Raw genomic sequence first — 14,584 nt, 5'->3', positions numbered from 1 at the left:
CTTTTATATCTGACGGTATCATCTTACTCTACTGTTCTGTTATACTTCCTGACTTGCTGCTACTAATCTTGCCACAATGTCAATTGCTTAACCAAGGAAGATTAAGATCTGGCAACTGGAAATCAAAGGCAATCAAATCCAGTTGCCCTTGATTTAAACCTTGTTTGGATAACTAAGACCTGGATGCCAGAGAAACTTCACAGACATCCATTTCTTAAAAATGGAAATAAATCAAAATAAATCAAAAATATCGACATAGTTAGCCAAGGTTAGCAACATCATGAAACATTATCACAACTACCAACATCATCATCGTCACCATCAAGAACAACAACAGCGCCAAACAGAGTGGGGGTTGCATTAATAAAATGCTTTTTAAGGATAAGTATTGGGAAGTGACTTAAAATGTGTCACTGATTCTGCAGCCTCAGATTCCTGAGCTGAGGGGCTCTGAACAGAAAAGCTACTTCTTTTACCTGTAATTTTAGGTTCATTGCTCTAGTATAGTTTATTTTTATTGCTTATTTTGTATACTTCTAATTGCTTATTTTGTAAGTTACTCTATCTATCAGTACTGATTTCTGTCTTTGATCCCCTCAGGGGATCAATAAAGCATTATTTTATCTTGAATCATAAAGTACCTGTTGGTCAGCAGAATGGCCCCTGTGAATGTTATTTCAGGCTGTTTATTCAATTATTGGATTAACTTTACTCATCCATCAACATGTGACCAGCATACTGATGTTTTAGTTGGTCATGGTGGAAATAAATGGTCGTACAGATTCCGGTGCGGTCAGAACAATTTGGATCTTAACTCTCAAAACTGTGCAGATGACACTGAACTTTGGGAGGAGCCACCCAACTCTGCTCCTCATCATCAGACTCAACAACACTGTGTCTGGTGTGGAAACCGTCAGGTTTCTGGGAACCACATTCTCCAAAGACCGAGAGTGGGAGCCCAACATTGATTCCACCGTCAAAAAGGCCTCTTTTCTCTCCATGACTGTCCGGTTTGAATCTGCAACCAAACAGGACAGGAACAGAATACAGCGAACAGTCAAGACTCCAGAGAGAATCACTAGTGTCAACCTGCCCTCCATCCATGACTCAAACATGTCCAGAGTCAGGAGACGGGCAGGAAACATCACTGCAGACCTATAACCCCTTGACACAACCTGTTCCACCTTCTCCTCTCTGGTAGACTCTACAGATTACTGTATGCACAACCATGTCTAGGCTTAACAGAGAATGGTCCGAAAAAGAGAAAACATCTAGTGAGCGGCAGTTGTGTGGACAAAAATGCCTTGTTGATGTCAAAGGTCGGAGGAGAATGGGCAGACTGGTTTGAGGTGACAGAAAGGCAACAGTAACTCAAATAACAACTCATTACAATACCAAGGTCTGCAGAAGACCATCTCTGAACACACAACACGTTGAACCTTGAAGCAGAAAGGCTACAGCAGCAGAAGACCACACCGGGTGCCACTCCTGTCAGCTAAGAACAGGAAACTGAGGCTACAATTCACACAGACTCACAAAAACTGGAGCTGCGACATTCAGATGGTAGGGTCAGAATTTGGCAGAAACAACATGAAAGCATAAATCCATCCTGCCTTGTATCAACATTTCAGACTTATGATGGCTACTTCCAGCAGGATAATGCACCATGTCACAAAGCTCAAATAATCTCAAACTGGTTTCTTAAATAAATATATTAAAGATGAACATTTTGCCTAAAGTCATGTTCAAAATTATTTCAAACTTATTTCAAAATATCCCTCTCGCACCACCTATGGGAATGCTTAAGAAAATGACATCACTCTTCAGGGAATTTATATGGAATAAGATAAGTCCTATAGTCCAGACCATTCTCTTCTCAGGGCAACACTTTCAGAAAGGGTGACAAAGCATAGTGACGTCTATTTGAGACGCCTCGGATGCATCAGACTGGAAGTGACTCCACCTGCAGGTGGACCATTTGTGTTAAAGGCATTGACAGCCCCCGAAACCCCTTATCCTTACCATAACCATCACAGGGGCTTGTGCTTAAACCTAAGTCAGTGACTGTGTGCATGTCGACTGGCTAACTGCCGCTGTACACATTAGTCGATGTGCTAGCAGGTTGGGTTGCTGTGATGTAGCAACTCCAACCTGTAGGCAGAGTCATCCCCACCAGAGATGAACCCAAAGAGGGTTGTGTCATCCGCAAACTTCAGGAGCTTGACAGACTGGTGACTGGAGGTGCAGCTGTTGGTATAAAGGGATAAGAGCGGAGGGGAAAGAATGCAGCCTTGAGGGGAACCAGTGCTGATGGTCCTGGAGTCAGAGACATGTTTTCCTAGCTTCATGTACTGCTTCCTGTCCATCAGGAAGTCTATGATCCACCTGCAGGTGGAGTCAGGCACACTCAGCTGGGAGAGCTTGTCCTGCAGCAGAGCCGGGATGATGGTGTTGAAAGCAGAGCTTAAATCCACAAACAGGATCCTGGCGTAGGTTCCTGGGAACAGGGGCACCGTGTAGGGGTAGAAAAGTTAAGACAATTCCAAGGGCCCTTGACTGGCAGGAGCCCCGACGGGTCTGTAGTTGTTTAGTCCTGTGGTCCTTGGTTTTTTTTTGGGGACAAAGTTGATGGTGTTGGTTTTGAAGTAGGCTGGCACATGGCATGTCTCCAGTGAGGTGTTAAAAATGGCTGTGAACACCGGAAACTGCTGATTGGCACAGTGCTTCAGGGTGGATGGGAAGACAGAGTCCGGGCCAGCTGCTTTGCAAGGTTTCTGCCTCCAGTCTGTTGACGTCCCTCTCCAGGATGGTAAGAGAGGGGGAGGAGGTGGGAGATGAGATGGTGGACTGTGGCCGATCAGTAGTCTGACGGGGGACAGTGTCAGGTCTGTCCCATTGTCTTTCAAAGCGACTAAAACTGGTTCAACTCATTGGCAAGGTGTGAGTCGGTCATGGTGTGGGGGGATTTAGGTTTGTAGCTGGTGATCTGTCTGAAGCCTCTCCAGACAAAAGCATCACCTTCATCAGTCTGAAGAGGAAACTTTGGATGGATGGACTTCTTAGTTTATAATAAGTCTGTTGTTGAGCCGTCTAAGCTGCTCGTCTCATAATTTACATGTAAAACAAGATCTTGATGGTCTGTTTTCCAGGGCTCCAAGGAAGGTGCTCAAAGTGTAAAAGTGGCCCATGGAACAAGGCTTTATATAGGGCTGTGCTCAAAATATGAATACAGCAATATATTGTAATGCATTCTTTGCTGATACATGTATTGATACGGATGGTTCTGTATCGATGCAGCAGAAAATGCTGTGATGCAGTTCTGAAATAGAAACACATAACAGAAAAGACCATTTAAATTTAAAAGTTAAGAATATTTTCTTTGCACCTATTAATAAATCTGTTATTAGAAACTGAAGTGTCTTAAGTTGTCCAAACCTTACGGCCTTTTCTTCTCTGTTATACAGAATATTAAAGAACAGCTGTTTTAGTAAACTTTGTGTTGGACATGGTAAACATGGCCCCTGTATCGTGATACATATTGTATCATGAGATTGTAGGGACTTCACAGCTCTAGCTTTAAAAAATTGTGGGCTGACATAACTTACTGGAACAGTTGCTGGGAATGTTGCTCCTGCGGTTGCTGATACTGCTGGAGGTGATCTGAGACTTAACAATTGTTATGTGACCATGATAAGATGTAAAGATTGTTTAGTGTTTGGAACTGGCTCACTGTGACTGACCTGCTGCAGCTGCTGCCAATAAGAGGGAGACACTCACAGAGGCTGCTGCACACTGAGAGCTGCAGGGAGAGAAAATTGTGTGTGTTGTTTGCTTGTATGTCTACAGTACGCAATATCATGATCATAATTTCATATATTGCATTGTGACTCATATATTTGGATTTTGATTGATTATATGGCTAATAGAAAATCTAAATAAAGAACCTAAAATGTGTAGGTTCATTCTATGGCCCCTCCTAAACATCACCGAGTAGCATTAATCTTTCACTTTAACATTTCATACTATTTCCTGAAATCTCTATGAGCCATTTCTTCTTCAGTCTGCACTTTCCTATGTGGCATTTTATCTGTAAGATTGTGGAAAAGGATGGTCCATCACACATTTGACTGGCATATTTTCAAGAAATCCATAAAAAAACCTTTTTTTTGATAAACTGTAAATGTTTGCACATTCGATATATAATCCCTACAAAACCAAAATCCATTTGTTTACAAATCCATTTCCTTAGATTATTTTTTTAGCACATTATTAATGAGAAAATACCTAATTTGCATATTTAAAGAACTGTATACATAAAAAAAATGTAATTCAAAAGAAGCTTCTATTTATGTTGTCAGCTTGTAAAATGTATCATAATATGACTAAATTTGTGAAAAAAGCCTATGTGACTGTGTTGTCTCACCTTAAAGCCTGAATAGAAAGCTCTTCTAGAAAAATCCAGTTCTGGTTTGAACGGACCTCTGCAAACTAACTCAGTTTTCTTAAAGTCTGTTAAAACTGTTCCATTAGGGTCTGAGCTGCTTGTATCTGATGCTGAAAAAGATCAGAGCACTGTACGCCAGAACCAACAGACTCAGTCTGATGAACGGATGAAATATCCTGCGCAATAACCCAATAACTCTGCCTCTATTAAGCCACCTGTTTACTGGCCACCACTTATTATTTATTCATCATTCTCTATTTCAGAGCTGTTAAAACTGTTCATATTGTCAAATAATACTTATTTCTTTCAGCATCCTTTTGTCTACATGTGTACATGTATGCATGTATGTGTACCTGTATATCAAATCCACCTCTGACGTGTACATGATAATAATAATAACAATAATAATAATGATTATAACAATATTGCATCGTTAATATTGTTATAATCATTATTATTATTATTATTTGTTTTTATGTGTTTTAAAGTCTCCAGGAAAAGCACGCCAACATGCATATAGCCAGTTAGTATTATGTTTAATGTCACTTATCAGTTTACTTTATTCCATGCTATCCACTTTCTGTTGTAATGTTGAAATTTCTCACCTGTGAGACAAATAAAGGCTGATCTTATCTTATCTCTAATAATTTACTCCTGCATCCTTTGCACTCTGCTCATTGCACTGTTGTCTCAATCTGTCTATATTGTGTTTGTTTACAGTGTGCATATGTGTGTTCTCTATACTGTAGCCTGCGCCTCATTCAATTCCTCCAATCCAACTACACGTGCTTCACTCATTTTATCCACCCGTACGTCTCTAATCCACCCTGAGTCTCGACCCCTGGGTTCCTAACCGCTCTGAATACCAAACCCTTAACAACATCCTTCGTCCCTCTCCCCTCGATCCCAACTTCATAAATACTCCTCATTATCCTAATAAACTACCTTTTCATACCTCACATTGACGTACGTGGTCTTTGTTAGTGAACCAGTAGTTTTATGTTGAAATTGTTACCACATGTTGTGTATTTATCATCTTCATCTTGTCCTGATGTTGCAGATGTTTTGCTAACTTGACCTTGAAGAGCTACAGATCCAAAACCCTTGAGGGTTCTTGACCACTTTACCGGGGCACAGCTCAAGAATACAGGGGCATGTGCCCCAGTAAAAAGGGTGTAGTGACGCTGGTTAGAATTTTGTCCAGCTGCAAAACGTCTCCAGGTCATGTGACATTAGCCCTTCTTGGCTGCAGATTTTTGAGTCTGCTGAATGCAGTTGCATTTCACCAGCTGCACCAGGTTGCAACTACCTAACAGCAGCTCATGTTTCACTATCATGTCAGTGAAAGTCAGCCGCAGTCATCTCAGACACACCTAATGTCTTAAAAACAGCAACAGAGCAGAGACACTGCCCTCCAGATTACTATGGGTCACTGCATCATACTGACTGCTGCCAAATACAAGAAGTTCACCAACAAGTCAAACAGTGAGTATTATTGTGGCAGTTGGAATGTACTAGATAGCAGCACTGATGAATACTATAGTAAGAGTATTTCATTAGAGCTGCAAAACACAAGAATTTAACAAGCTGCACAGTTTCATAAAGGTGTAGTCCACATAAGGGCAAAATGCATTCACTGAATGTAAAGAAAGACTGTAATTCACTATATGGCCAAAGTATGTGCACAGCTGACAGTGGAACATATGATTGTGACAGCATGTCCATGTGCTGCTATTACAGCCTCCACTCTTCTGCTTTCAGTCTTTTCAGCAGATGTTAAACCTGCTACAGGGATTTGCTCCTATTCAGACACCAGAACATCAGTAAGGTCCCACACTGATGTTGGTGATCAAGTCTGGATCACAGGTCAGTGTTCACTTTATCAAAATGGTGGTTAAATGGGGTTTAGGTCTGAGCTCTGTACAGGCCATTCATGTTCTTCCACAACAAACTGGGAAAATCACTTCTTTATGGACAACGGCATCCACAAACTTTTGGCCATACAGTCCCCCCCAAAAGTAATAGAACAGTGAGGCAAATTCCTTTGTTTTTGTTGTTCACTGACGACATTTGGGTTTAAGATCAAACAATGAGTATGAGACAAGAGTGTCACGGGTCGGGGCGCTGAGTGCAGACTGAGGTGAGGACCCAAATGCAGACAATGGCGAGGCGAGAGGAGGATGCAGTTCAAACAAAGGATTTATTAATTCAAAAACTAAACTAAAACAGGCTTACATGGAGCTCAGGGCAAAAGTCCAAACAAGGTAATCCAGGAAACACAAGGCGATCCAAAAACACAGGGAGACCGGAGCACAAGGCAGAACACTCAACAAGACACAATGACGTGACCAAGACTGGAGAGACAGGCAGGCATACATATACACAGGGACTAACGAGCAACACAGGTGAGCGGGATCAGGGCTAACGAGGCAGGCAGAGAGCATGAAAAACAGAGAGACAGCAGGGGGAAACAGAGAGAACACTAGACAAGCAGATATGGGGCAGAGTGAATAACCAAGAAGACAGAAACACACACACAAGTTACAAAGAACCAGAACCTAAACGAGAACACAGAACTAGAACACAGAGTACAGAGGAGACCAAACCACAATAATGCAAACAAGGACCAGGAATGAACACCAAAACATGAACTAAGGACATGGAACTAAACACAGACTCCCAAACAAGACACACAGACAGGATCATGACAAAGAGTTCAGAATTTCAGATTTTATTTCCTGGTATTCACATCAAGATGTGTTAAACATCTCCGGACATATCACCGTTTGTATTAGACCACTGCACTCTTAGGTGAGCAAAAGTAATGGAACAAATAATCTTAAAGTAAATAACATTTAATATTTGGTGGCATAACCCTTGCTTGCAATAACTGCCTCAAGCCTGCGACCCATCGACATCACCAAACTGTTGCATTCTTCATTTGTGATGCTATTCCAGGCTTTTACCGAAGCTTCTTTCAGTTCTTGTTTGTTTCGGGGTGTTTCTCCCTTCAGTCTCCTCTTAAGGAGGTGAAATGTATGCTCAACCCAATACCCATACCCAAGTGAAAAAGAAATACACTTAAGTAGCACTTTTTTTATTGTTTATTTTATGTTATTTTGGAACAACTTAAAGTATGTTAAGTGTCATTTTAGAAATACTTAAAGTCAACTTTAAGATATATTTTAATATACTTAGTTGTGTTAAAATTGACCTAGTAATTTAAATATACTTTTTTAAATTTAACTTAAAATAGCCTTTTGTGCTATACTTGTGCAGAACAGTTTAAATATATTTTAAACTTCACATAAATGTGTTCCCTGAACATTTTTATTAGCATTTCAGCATATTACTAATTTATTACTGGTATACTCCAAGAGCCACTATTAATATCTTGGGAAGCTGCTTTATGAAACCATTCAGTATGAGAATAATTCATTATTAATGCATTAAAAATATCTTGCAAAATGCCCTTTTAGCATAATAATAAAAATCAGTAAAAAATGTATTTTACAACAGACACACAGACAACTAAAACTAAACTTTAATTTTGTGTATATTACAAAAATAAATTCCTGTACATTAAAAGGTACAGCAGCATGTATCACATCTTGACCAAAAAATCTTCAAATAAAAATAAAATCAGTAAAATGATGACATAGGGGTCCCTCATACGGTTCGGACTCTGGGTACGGCTCAGATGACCTCACGGCAAGCCATCCCACTTCTGAAACCATATGCTGCCAAAGGCGTGAGCAGTCACCCTGCCCAGATTCAAACACAGTTCTTCAGGGTACCAAACATGCAACTTTGACAGCAAGGCCAAAGAGCCAGGCTCGTTGGTATCGCAGTCCAAGCGCTTACTCAGCTGTAGTGAAGGTACTCCGTCACAAGCATGCAGTACAAATAGTGGAACCAAACTGAAACTGAAAAATGTCACAATCCTTATCCTTGAAGTAGAGTCGGTTATCTTTAAGTAGGACTCATTGCTTTTTCTGTGACTGCAGATATTATGAGATTTGGAAACTGCTTTATCACACAGCATCTGTGGAAGGAAAAGGAAATATTTTGCCTATATCAAAGCAATATTACCTCTAATTAATTAACAACCATTTTTTATTTTGTTTAAAGTTGCTGAAACACAAAATGACATCATGTCTAGCTGTTCTGATAATGTTCTTTAGGTTCAGGTGAAATGGTTTTCCACAAGGGACCCCTCCCAGTTACTGCACAGTTCATCCATTACAACATGATCAAAAACATTACATAAAAACTACTGTGCATTCAGCCGAGGAGCTGGATGTGATAAAATGTTATTAAACAGATACAACAAATAACACAAACATACAGACTTGCTTAACAACTGTTCTGTCAACATGTCATTTCACATTAACACAGCAGACAATTTGTGAAGTACAAAAATAGCATTAAGTAGTATTACTTAATGCATAATAATATTTTAAATAAAATTATTTTTTCACAAGAATATTTGTTTATTTAGTCTGACCCCGTTGACTTGTAGTGAGAACAAAAACAGTGATGGTGTGCAGGAGCCAGACATACCTATGAGCACAGTGAGCTTGTGAGGGTCCAGCTGGTCCTTTGAGTATCATTATAAACACTGCAATTCTATTCTCATAGCAAATCTTTATTATTATTCTTTATTTAATTTTCTTGAGCTAAGGCAGGAAATTCCAACTCTGGGTTTAGCATTAAGTTGGTTGAAGTTGGCAAAGGGTAGGTTCAAGTTTTAAAAGTTGAAAACAGGATCTGTGACCATACAAATGGACATAAAGTTGAGCAGTATTTTACATAACATCACATGCTATTATATCGTGTGGTCAGACATTGCAGTACATAAAAACATTATTTCAAGCGCGTCTTAAAACAATTCTCACATACACGTGTACACTTTAACATTGCTGTTATAACTGAGTTATTGGTCACTGTAATAATCCCCCTCCATGGTTGCAGTGAAGAGAAATCTCTAAAAAACAGAGTATCCACTTTTGAATAGTGTAACACAGATGCTTAGCTGGCGATTCATAGTAGCTTCAGCTAAACTTTAGAATGAATTTATACAAAAATGACAACTGTGGTAATTGTGATGTCTTTAGAGACTATATGGGCAGGAATAATGATCACAGTGACCAATAAATTACTGTAAACATGGACATGTGAGTATTAAGGTAGACTATAAAAATGTGAACCTTTAGCACACAGACAGCAACATATTAATTGCATTTATTACTCTGATAAAGACCTCACTGGTCATTTTAACAGTGCAAAAGCAGAATTGAGGGCTCACACATGCTCAGGCCTGCCTTGTTAAAATCTCATGCATCAAATTCCAGCAACAGGTTACTGAGACTGTTGATTGTTCCGGAAATTTTAGTAACATTAAAAACTGCCTTACAGCAAAAAGCAACACGTTACTGTGACGTTAATTGCGTTACTTTTGTAATGCGTTACTTCCAACACTGTTTAAGGCAGACAAAAGTTGCTGTCTTGATTAAGAAGCTGTTAAAATGCTAACCAATGTTAGCTAATTAATATATTAATCCACATGCTAGCATTAGCTAATGTACACCAGACCTACCCACCAAGGAAAATATTGGGCTGGAGGGCACACTTCGCCCCTCCGTACACTCGTGTTTGCTGTTTCCAAACAAGTATAACTACATTATGATTTAAAGTATGCTTATTTCTATATGTTGTTCTTTGTTAAGTAAACAACATGTGCTGCTTCCTTCCTGCCCTTACGAAAGAGGTCTCTGACCTCAACTAGCTATTTACCTGATTAAAAAATTTTTTTAAGAAAGAAATTAAAAAAAAGAAATAATATGCTTTTGAAAAATATATTTTAATGTTAAAAAATATATGTTTTAAAAATCATACTTCTGGAAATCAGGCTGAAACATGTGGCAATTACATAAATAATTACAATATTTTGCAGTAGCCTACACAATGAAGCATGTTTGGCATAAATATATTTTTAACCCACTAAAAGTGTAATTGTTTAACAATGTACTTCCACAAAGTACACCTAAATAGTATTTACTAAGAGTTAAATAAGTATATTTTTAATAAATAGACAAAAATTTTGTAAAAAATATACTTTTATTTAAGCATATTTATTAAAGGTTTAATTAAGTATATATTTATTACCAATTTATTCAAAGTATACTTTTGAGAAGTATATTAAAGCTCAGGAGAATATATCTTTAATATACTTGTAGTAAGCATGTTAGCATACTATGTGAATTTCAAGTATATTTTCAGTGCCTTTAAGAGCACTTCTTTTTGACCTGGGTACTGGGTTAAGGTCAGGTGCTTGACTTGGTCAGTCTAAAACCTTCCACTTTTTCCCCTGATGAAGTCCTTTGTTTTGTTGGCAGTGTGCTTTGGCTCATTGTCCTGCTGCATGATAAACTTTCTCCCGATTAGTTTCAATGCATTTCTCCGTAAATTGGCAGACAAAATGTATCTGTCCACTTCTGAATTCTGCTGCGACCATCATCAGTTACATCATCAATAAATATTAATGAGCCTGTTCCAGAAGCAGCCATGACATCACCTCCACCATGCTTCACAGATGAGCTTGGATGCTTCAGATCATAAGCAGTTCCTTTCTTTCTCCACACTTTGGCCTTTCCATCACTTTGACAGAGATTAATCTTGGTCTCATCAGTCCTTAAGATTGTGTTTCAGAACTTTTACGGACCATCTCTTTACTTCTTTGCAAATTTCACTTTGGCCTTCCTTCCGATTCTTCCTGCTGATGAGTGGTTTGCATCTTGTGGTGTGGCCTCTGTATTTCTGCTCAGTGGATTGTGATACCTTCACCCTGCACTCTGGAGGTCGTTGGTGATGTCACTTACTAATGTTTTGGGGGTTTTCTTCACTGATCTCACGATATTTCTGTCATCAACTACTGCTGTTTTCCTTGGCCGACCTGTTTGACGTCTGTTGCTCAGTACACCAGCAGTCTCTTTCTTTTTCAGGACATTCCAAATTGTTGTGCTTGCTATGCCCAGTATTTGTCCAATGGCTCTGGTTGATTTACCTTTTTTCTCAGCTTGACAATGGTTTGCTTTTCTCCCATAGACAGCTCTCTGGTCTTCATGTTGGTTTATCCTCTTTAACAGGAAATGCATTCTTTCTAGGTTTGAACCAAGGATGAAAACTTCAGCCAATCAGAACACAAGGCAACACCTGGGCAACAAGAAACATCTGTCAGTCACATGTTCCAATAGTTTTGCTCATTTGAAAAAATGGGTTGATTCAAACAAACGCTGGTATGTTCTGAGTTGTTTAACACATCTAGATGTGAATACCACAAAATGACAGCTGAAATTCTGAACTCTTGTCTCATACTCATCTTTTGATCTTAAACCCAAATGTCTTCAGTGAACAAAAAAAACAAATGAATTTGCCTCACCGTTCCAATACTTTTGGAGGAGACTGCATACTGTATCTTCCAGCTGAATCATGTTAGAGACAACAAACACACTCACAGTAACATTCTGCTTTTATTGGAACAAGAGCCAGAATTCAAAGCAACACATGACAGAAGGTCCAAGTCAACGGCATTTCCACCATTTAATGATCAGAGCTTCCATCTTTAAAGGACTGGAAGTGGAAGAAGTTTACAAGGAAATGAGGAATCTGTTCAATCACTTTGAATCACTTTGTACAAAGTTCATTGATGTATTTATTACAAGAAGCTTCTGTGATCCTGTACAGACTCAACTTATCTGTTCTCTACCAGGAGGAGACTCTCCCTCCTGCTCAGAACTCAGAGACACTGAGGAAGCAGGATTCCAGAGCCTAAAACCAGGATAAAGAGGTTCAGTGAATGTGGTGTTGAAGGTGTGGAGGTGGATCAGTGTGTCAGAGGAGACTCTGTAGAAGGACAGAGAGCCAGCAGGACAGTCCACATACACTGCTACTCTACCAGAGGAGGAGGAGGAGGAGGAGGAGGTGATGGAGGTTCCTTTGTTATTGTGCCAAACATGGTAACCATAACCATCAGAGTAGAACAAACTCCAGGACTGATCATTCCTTCCAAACCCACAGTCTTCACCTTGTTCCTTCCTGCTGATTCCTCTGTAACTCACTGCTATATCAATTCCTCCTCTCCACTCAACCTCCCAGTAACAGCGACCAGTCAGACCATCTCTACACAGCAACTGCCTCCAGTAGTCAAACCTGTCTGGATGATCAGGATATGACTGATCCTCCATCACACGTGTTGCCTTCCTGTTGTTGTCAGACAGTTTGATCAGTCTGTTTACTGTGTTTGTGTCGATTGTGAGTTCACAGGAATCTGATGGAGAGAACGAGACACAATCCAGCTGTAATAAGTATCGATTGACACTTCGACGATGACATCAGAACTTTGAATGAGTGATGTCACAGTCTGAAGATGGTTGAATGTTTTCATGAATCAAATGAAAAACACACTTACACTTCCTCAGACCTGGTCTCAACCATTGGACTCCAGCAGGCTCCACCCTGAAAGGAGGAGGGGGGTCAGACCAGCATCAAACATGGACATTACATTCCTCTCATACACATATACACAATATATGCCCCCCCTCTCAAAGAGCTTGTCACTTCTCCTCCTTCCTCAAACAATTGCTTTATAATGGAATGTTTTTTGTTCACACTTTTAGAGCTAATTTAATGTTCATGTTACAACCTGATGGACATGACATTCCTATATATCCTAATATGCATATACATAATAAGTGCATCATTATATGTGTCACTCCTCATCCACCTCACAGTGGTTTGCTCCGCTACCTACCTTTTTCAGACCCTCACAGACTTTATTTCTAAAAAGCCCCTGGCAACAGATCTAGTGAGTTATTCAGACAAAGGTATGGCCAAAAATGTTATCAAGATAAAAAGTTTCATATCTTTCGATATCGATAATTATCACGATAAGTATCAAATTGTTATTTCCTTCGAGTTTAAAGGCTGATTTTTGCTCCTGAGTGAAAGTTGAAGAAACCTGATGGTTAATTGTGGTTTAAACTCTTCTTAATGCTCAGAACATGACAAACACTTGAGTGGATCACTTCATAAATGTGAGGTAGAACATTTAAACAATTATGATCAATTCTTTTTCAACAAATATGCATGAGCAAAATTAAATAAAAGCTTTTTTCAGTCCTTTTTCCTCAACAAAATAAACATCTTAATAAAAGAATGAAGTCCAAATTTCTGTAGGATTCAAGTGAATAAAATCAAACATTAATTGAAAATTTATTGAACATTTGTTATATTGTTATTGAAAAAAATTATATTGCGATAATGATTGTTATTGTTTTACTGTCGAGCCCTAATTCAGACCATCGGGGGGAAAGTGAGAAAAATACAAAAGTCTGTTATAATATCAGCCAATTTATCCCCCTGCATGCTGATCTGAGTATCTCCCTCTCCTCACGCACCATGTTTCAGAAGTGACTCTGTCTCTGTCGCACACACGTAAAGGCTAAAATCCGCTGACTCCAGCTATGAAGCATTATGGCTGTGGAAAATAAAACACCCTGTGGAGACTCCCTATCGTAAAATAACAAACGCAGTTAAAACGGACACAAAACAAAATCTTTTAACTACGTTGCCTGCTTAATCATAGTAGAAGCACAAAATCAAACACTGATTACCAAATCAACAAAATCTAAACATGTCACCAAAGTCAGGCAGACAAAATGTTCTGTTTCTGAAATTTTACTTGTGGGAAATGCAAGTTGACGGAACGAAACGGGGTCACATAGAGTGAAGAAGGCAGTACAAGCACGAAAATGACAAATTAATAAGTCAATAACGTGGGGCAGGCTGCATGTTCCGCTGCTGAAATGCTTCTGAGACGCTTCTAGTGGACTTTGACGCTGGGCTATGGGCACATCAAAACCGTGGCACAGCCGTAACCGGAGTCAGTGGACTCCCAGAGTGAGAAACACAATTGGGAGCTATTTTAGGTGTGGACATTCTTGTTCTTGTAACAGTGTATGTCTCTGTCCTGCACTTGGTCTGTAACATTTTTGAATGTGATACTTGTTGCTACTCTCACCAGAGAAAAATATTCAGCAGTCCACATGAAGAGAGTGTATGACTACTGTTAATGTTAAC

At 39.3% G+C, this 14,584-nt stretch overlaps 2 protein-coding genes and 1 pseudogene across 4 annotated transcripts in view; 1 reads left to right on the top strand and 2 right to left on the bottom strand.

Annotated features, from left to right (window-relative positions):
* LOC119887775 overlaps nucleotides 1-14,584 on the top strand; it is an 878,746-nt pseudogene that overhangs the window by 590,649 nt on the left and 273,513 nt on the right.
* Nucleotides 1-14,584, bottom strand: part of LOC119902760 (zinc finger protein OZF-like) — a 64,461-nt gene that overhangs the window by 16,763 nt on the left and 33,114 nt on the right. The window lies entirely within an intron of this gene.
* Nucleotides 11,958-14,584, bottom strand: part of LOC119889520 (NLR family CARD domain-containing protein 3-like) — a 237,846-nt gene continuing 235,219 nt past the window's right edge. The window contains 2 exon segments of the mRNA XM_038700706.1: nucleotides 11,958-12,773; nucleotides 12,915-12,961. Coding sequence (XP_038556634.1) covers nucleotides 12,193-12,773; nucleotides 12,915-12,961 — 628 coding nt within the window. The 3' untranslated portion in view covers nucleotides 11,958-12,192.

Source organism: Micropterus salmoides, unplaced genomic scaffold (genome assembly GCF_014851395.1).
Source record: "Micropterus salmoides isolate LMB-PRFRI ecotype aquatic unplaced genomic scaffold, ASM1485139v1 Ms_hic_scaffold_1, whole genome shotgun sequence".
Taxonomy (NCBI): domain Eukaryota; kingdom Metazoa; phylum Chordata; class Actinopteri; order Centrarchiformes; family Centrarchidae; genus Micropterus; species Micropterus salmoides.
The sequence above is the reverse complement of the archived record's forward strand: the minus strand, read 5'-3'. Positions and strand labels throughout refer to the sequence as shown.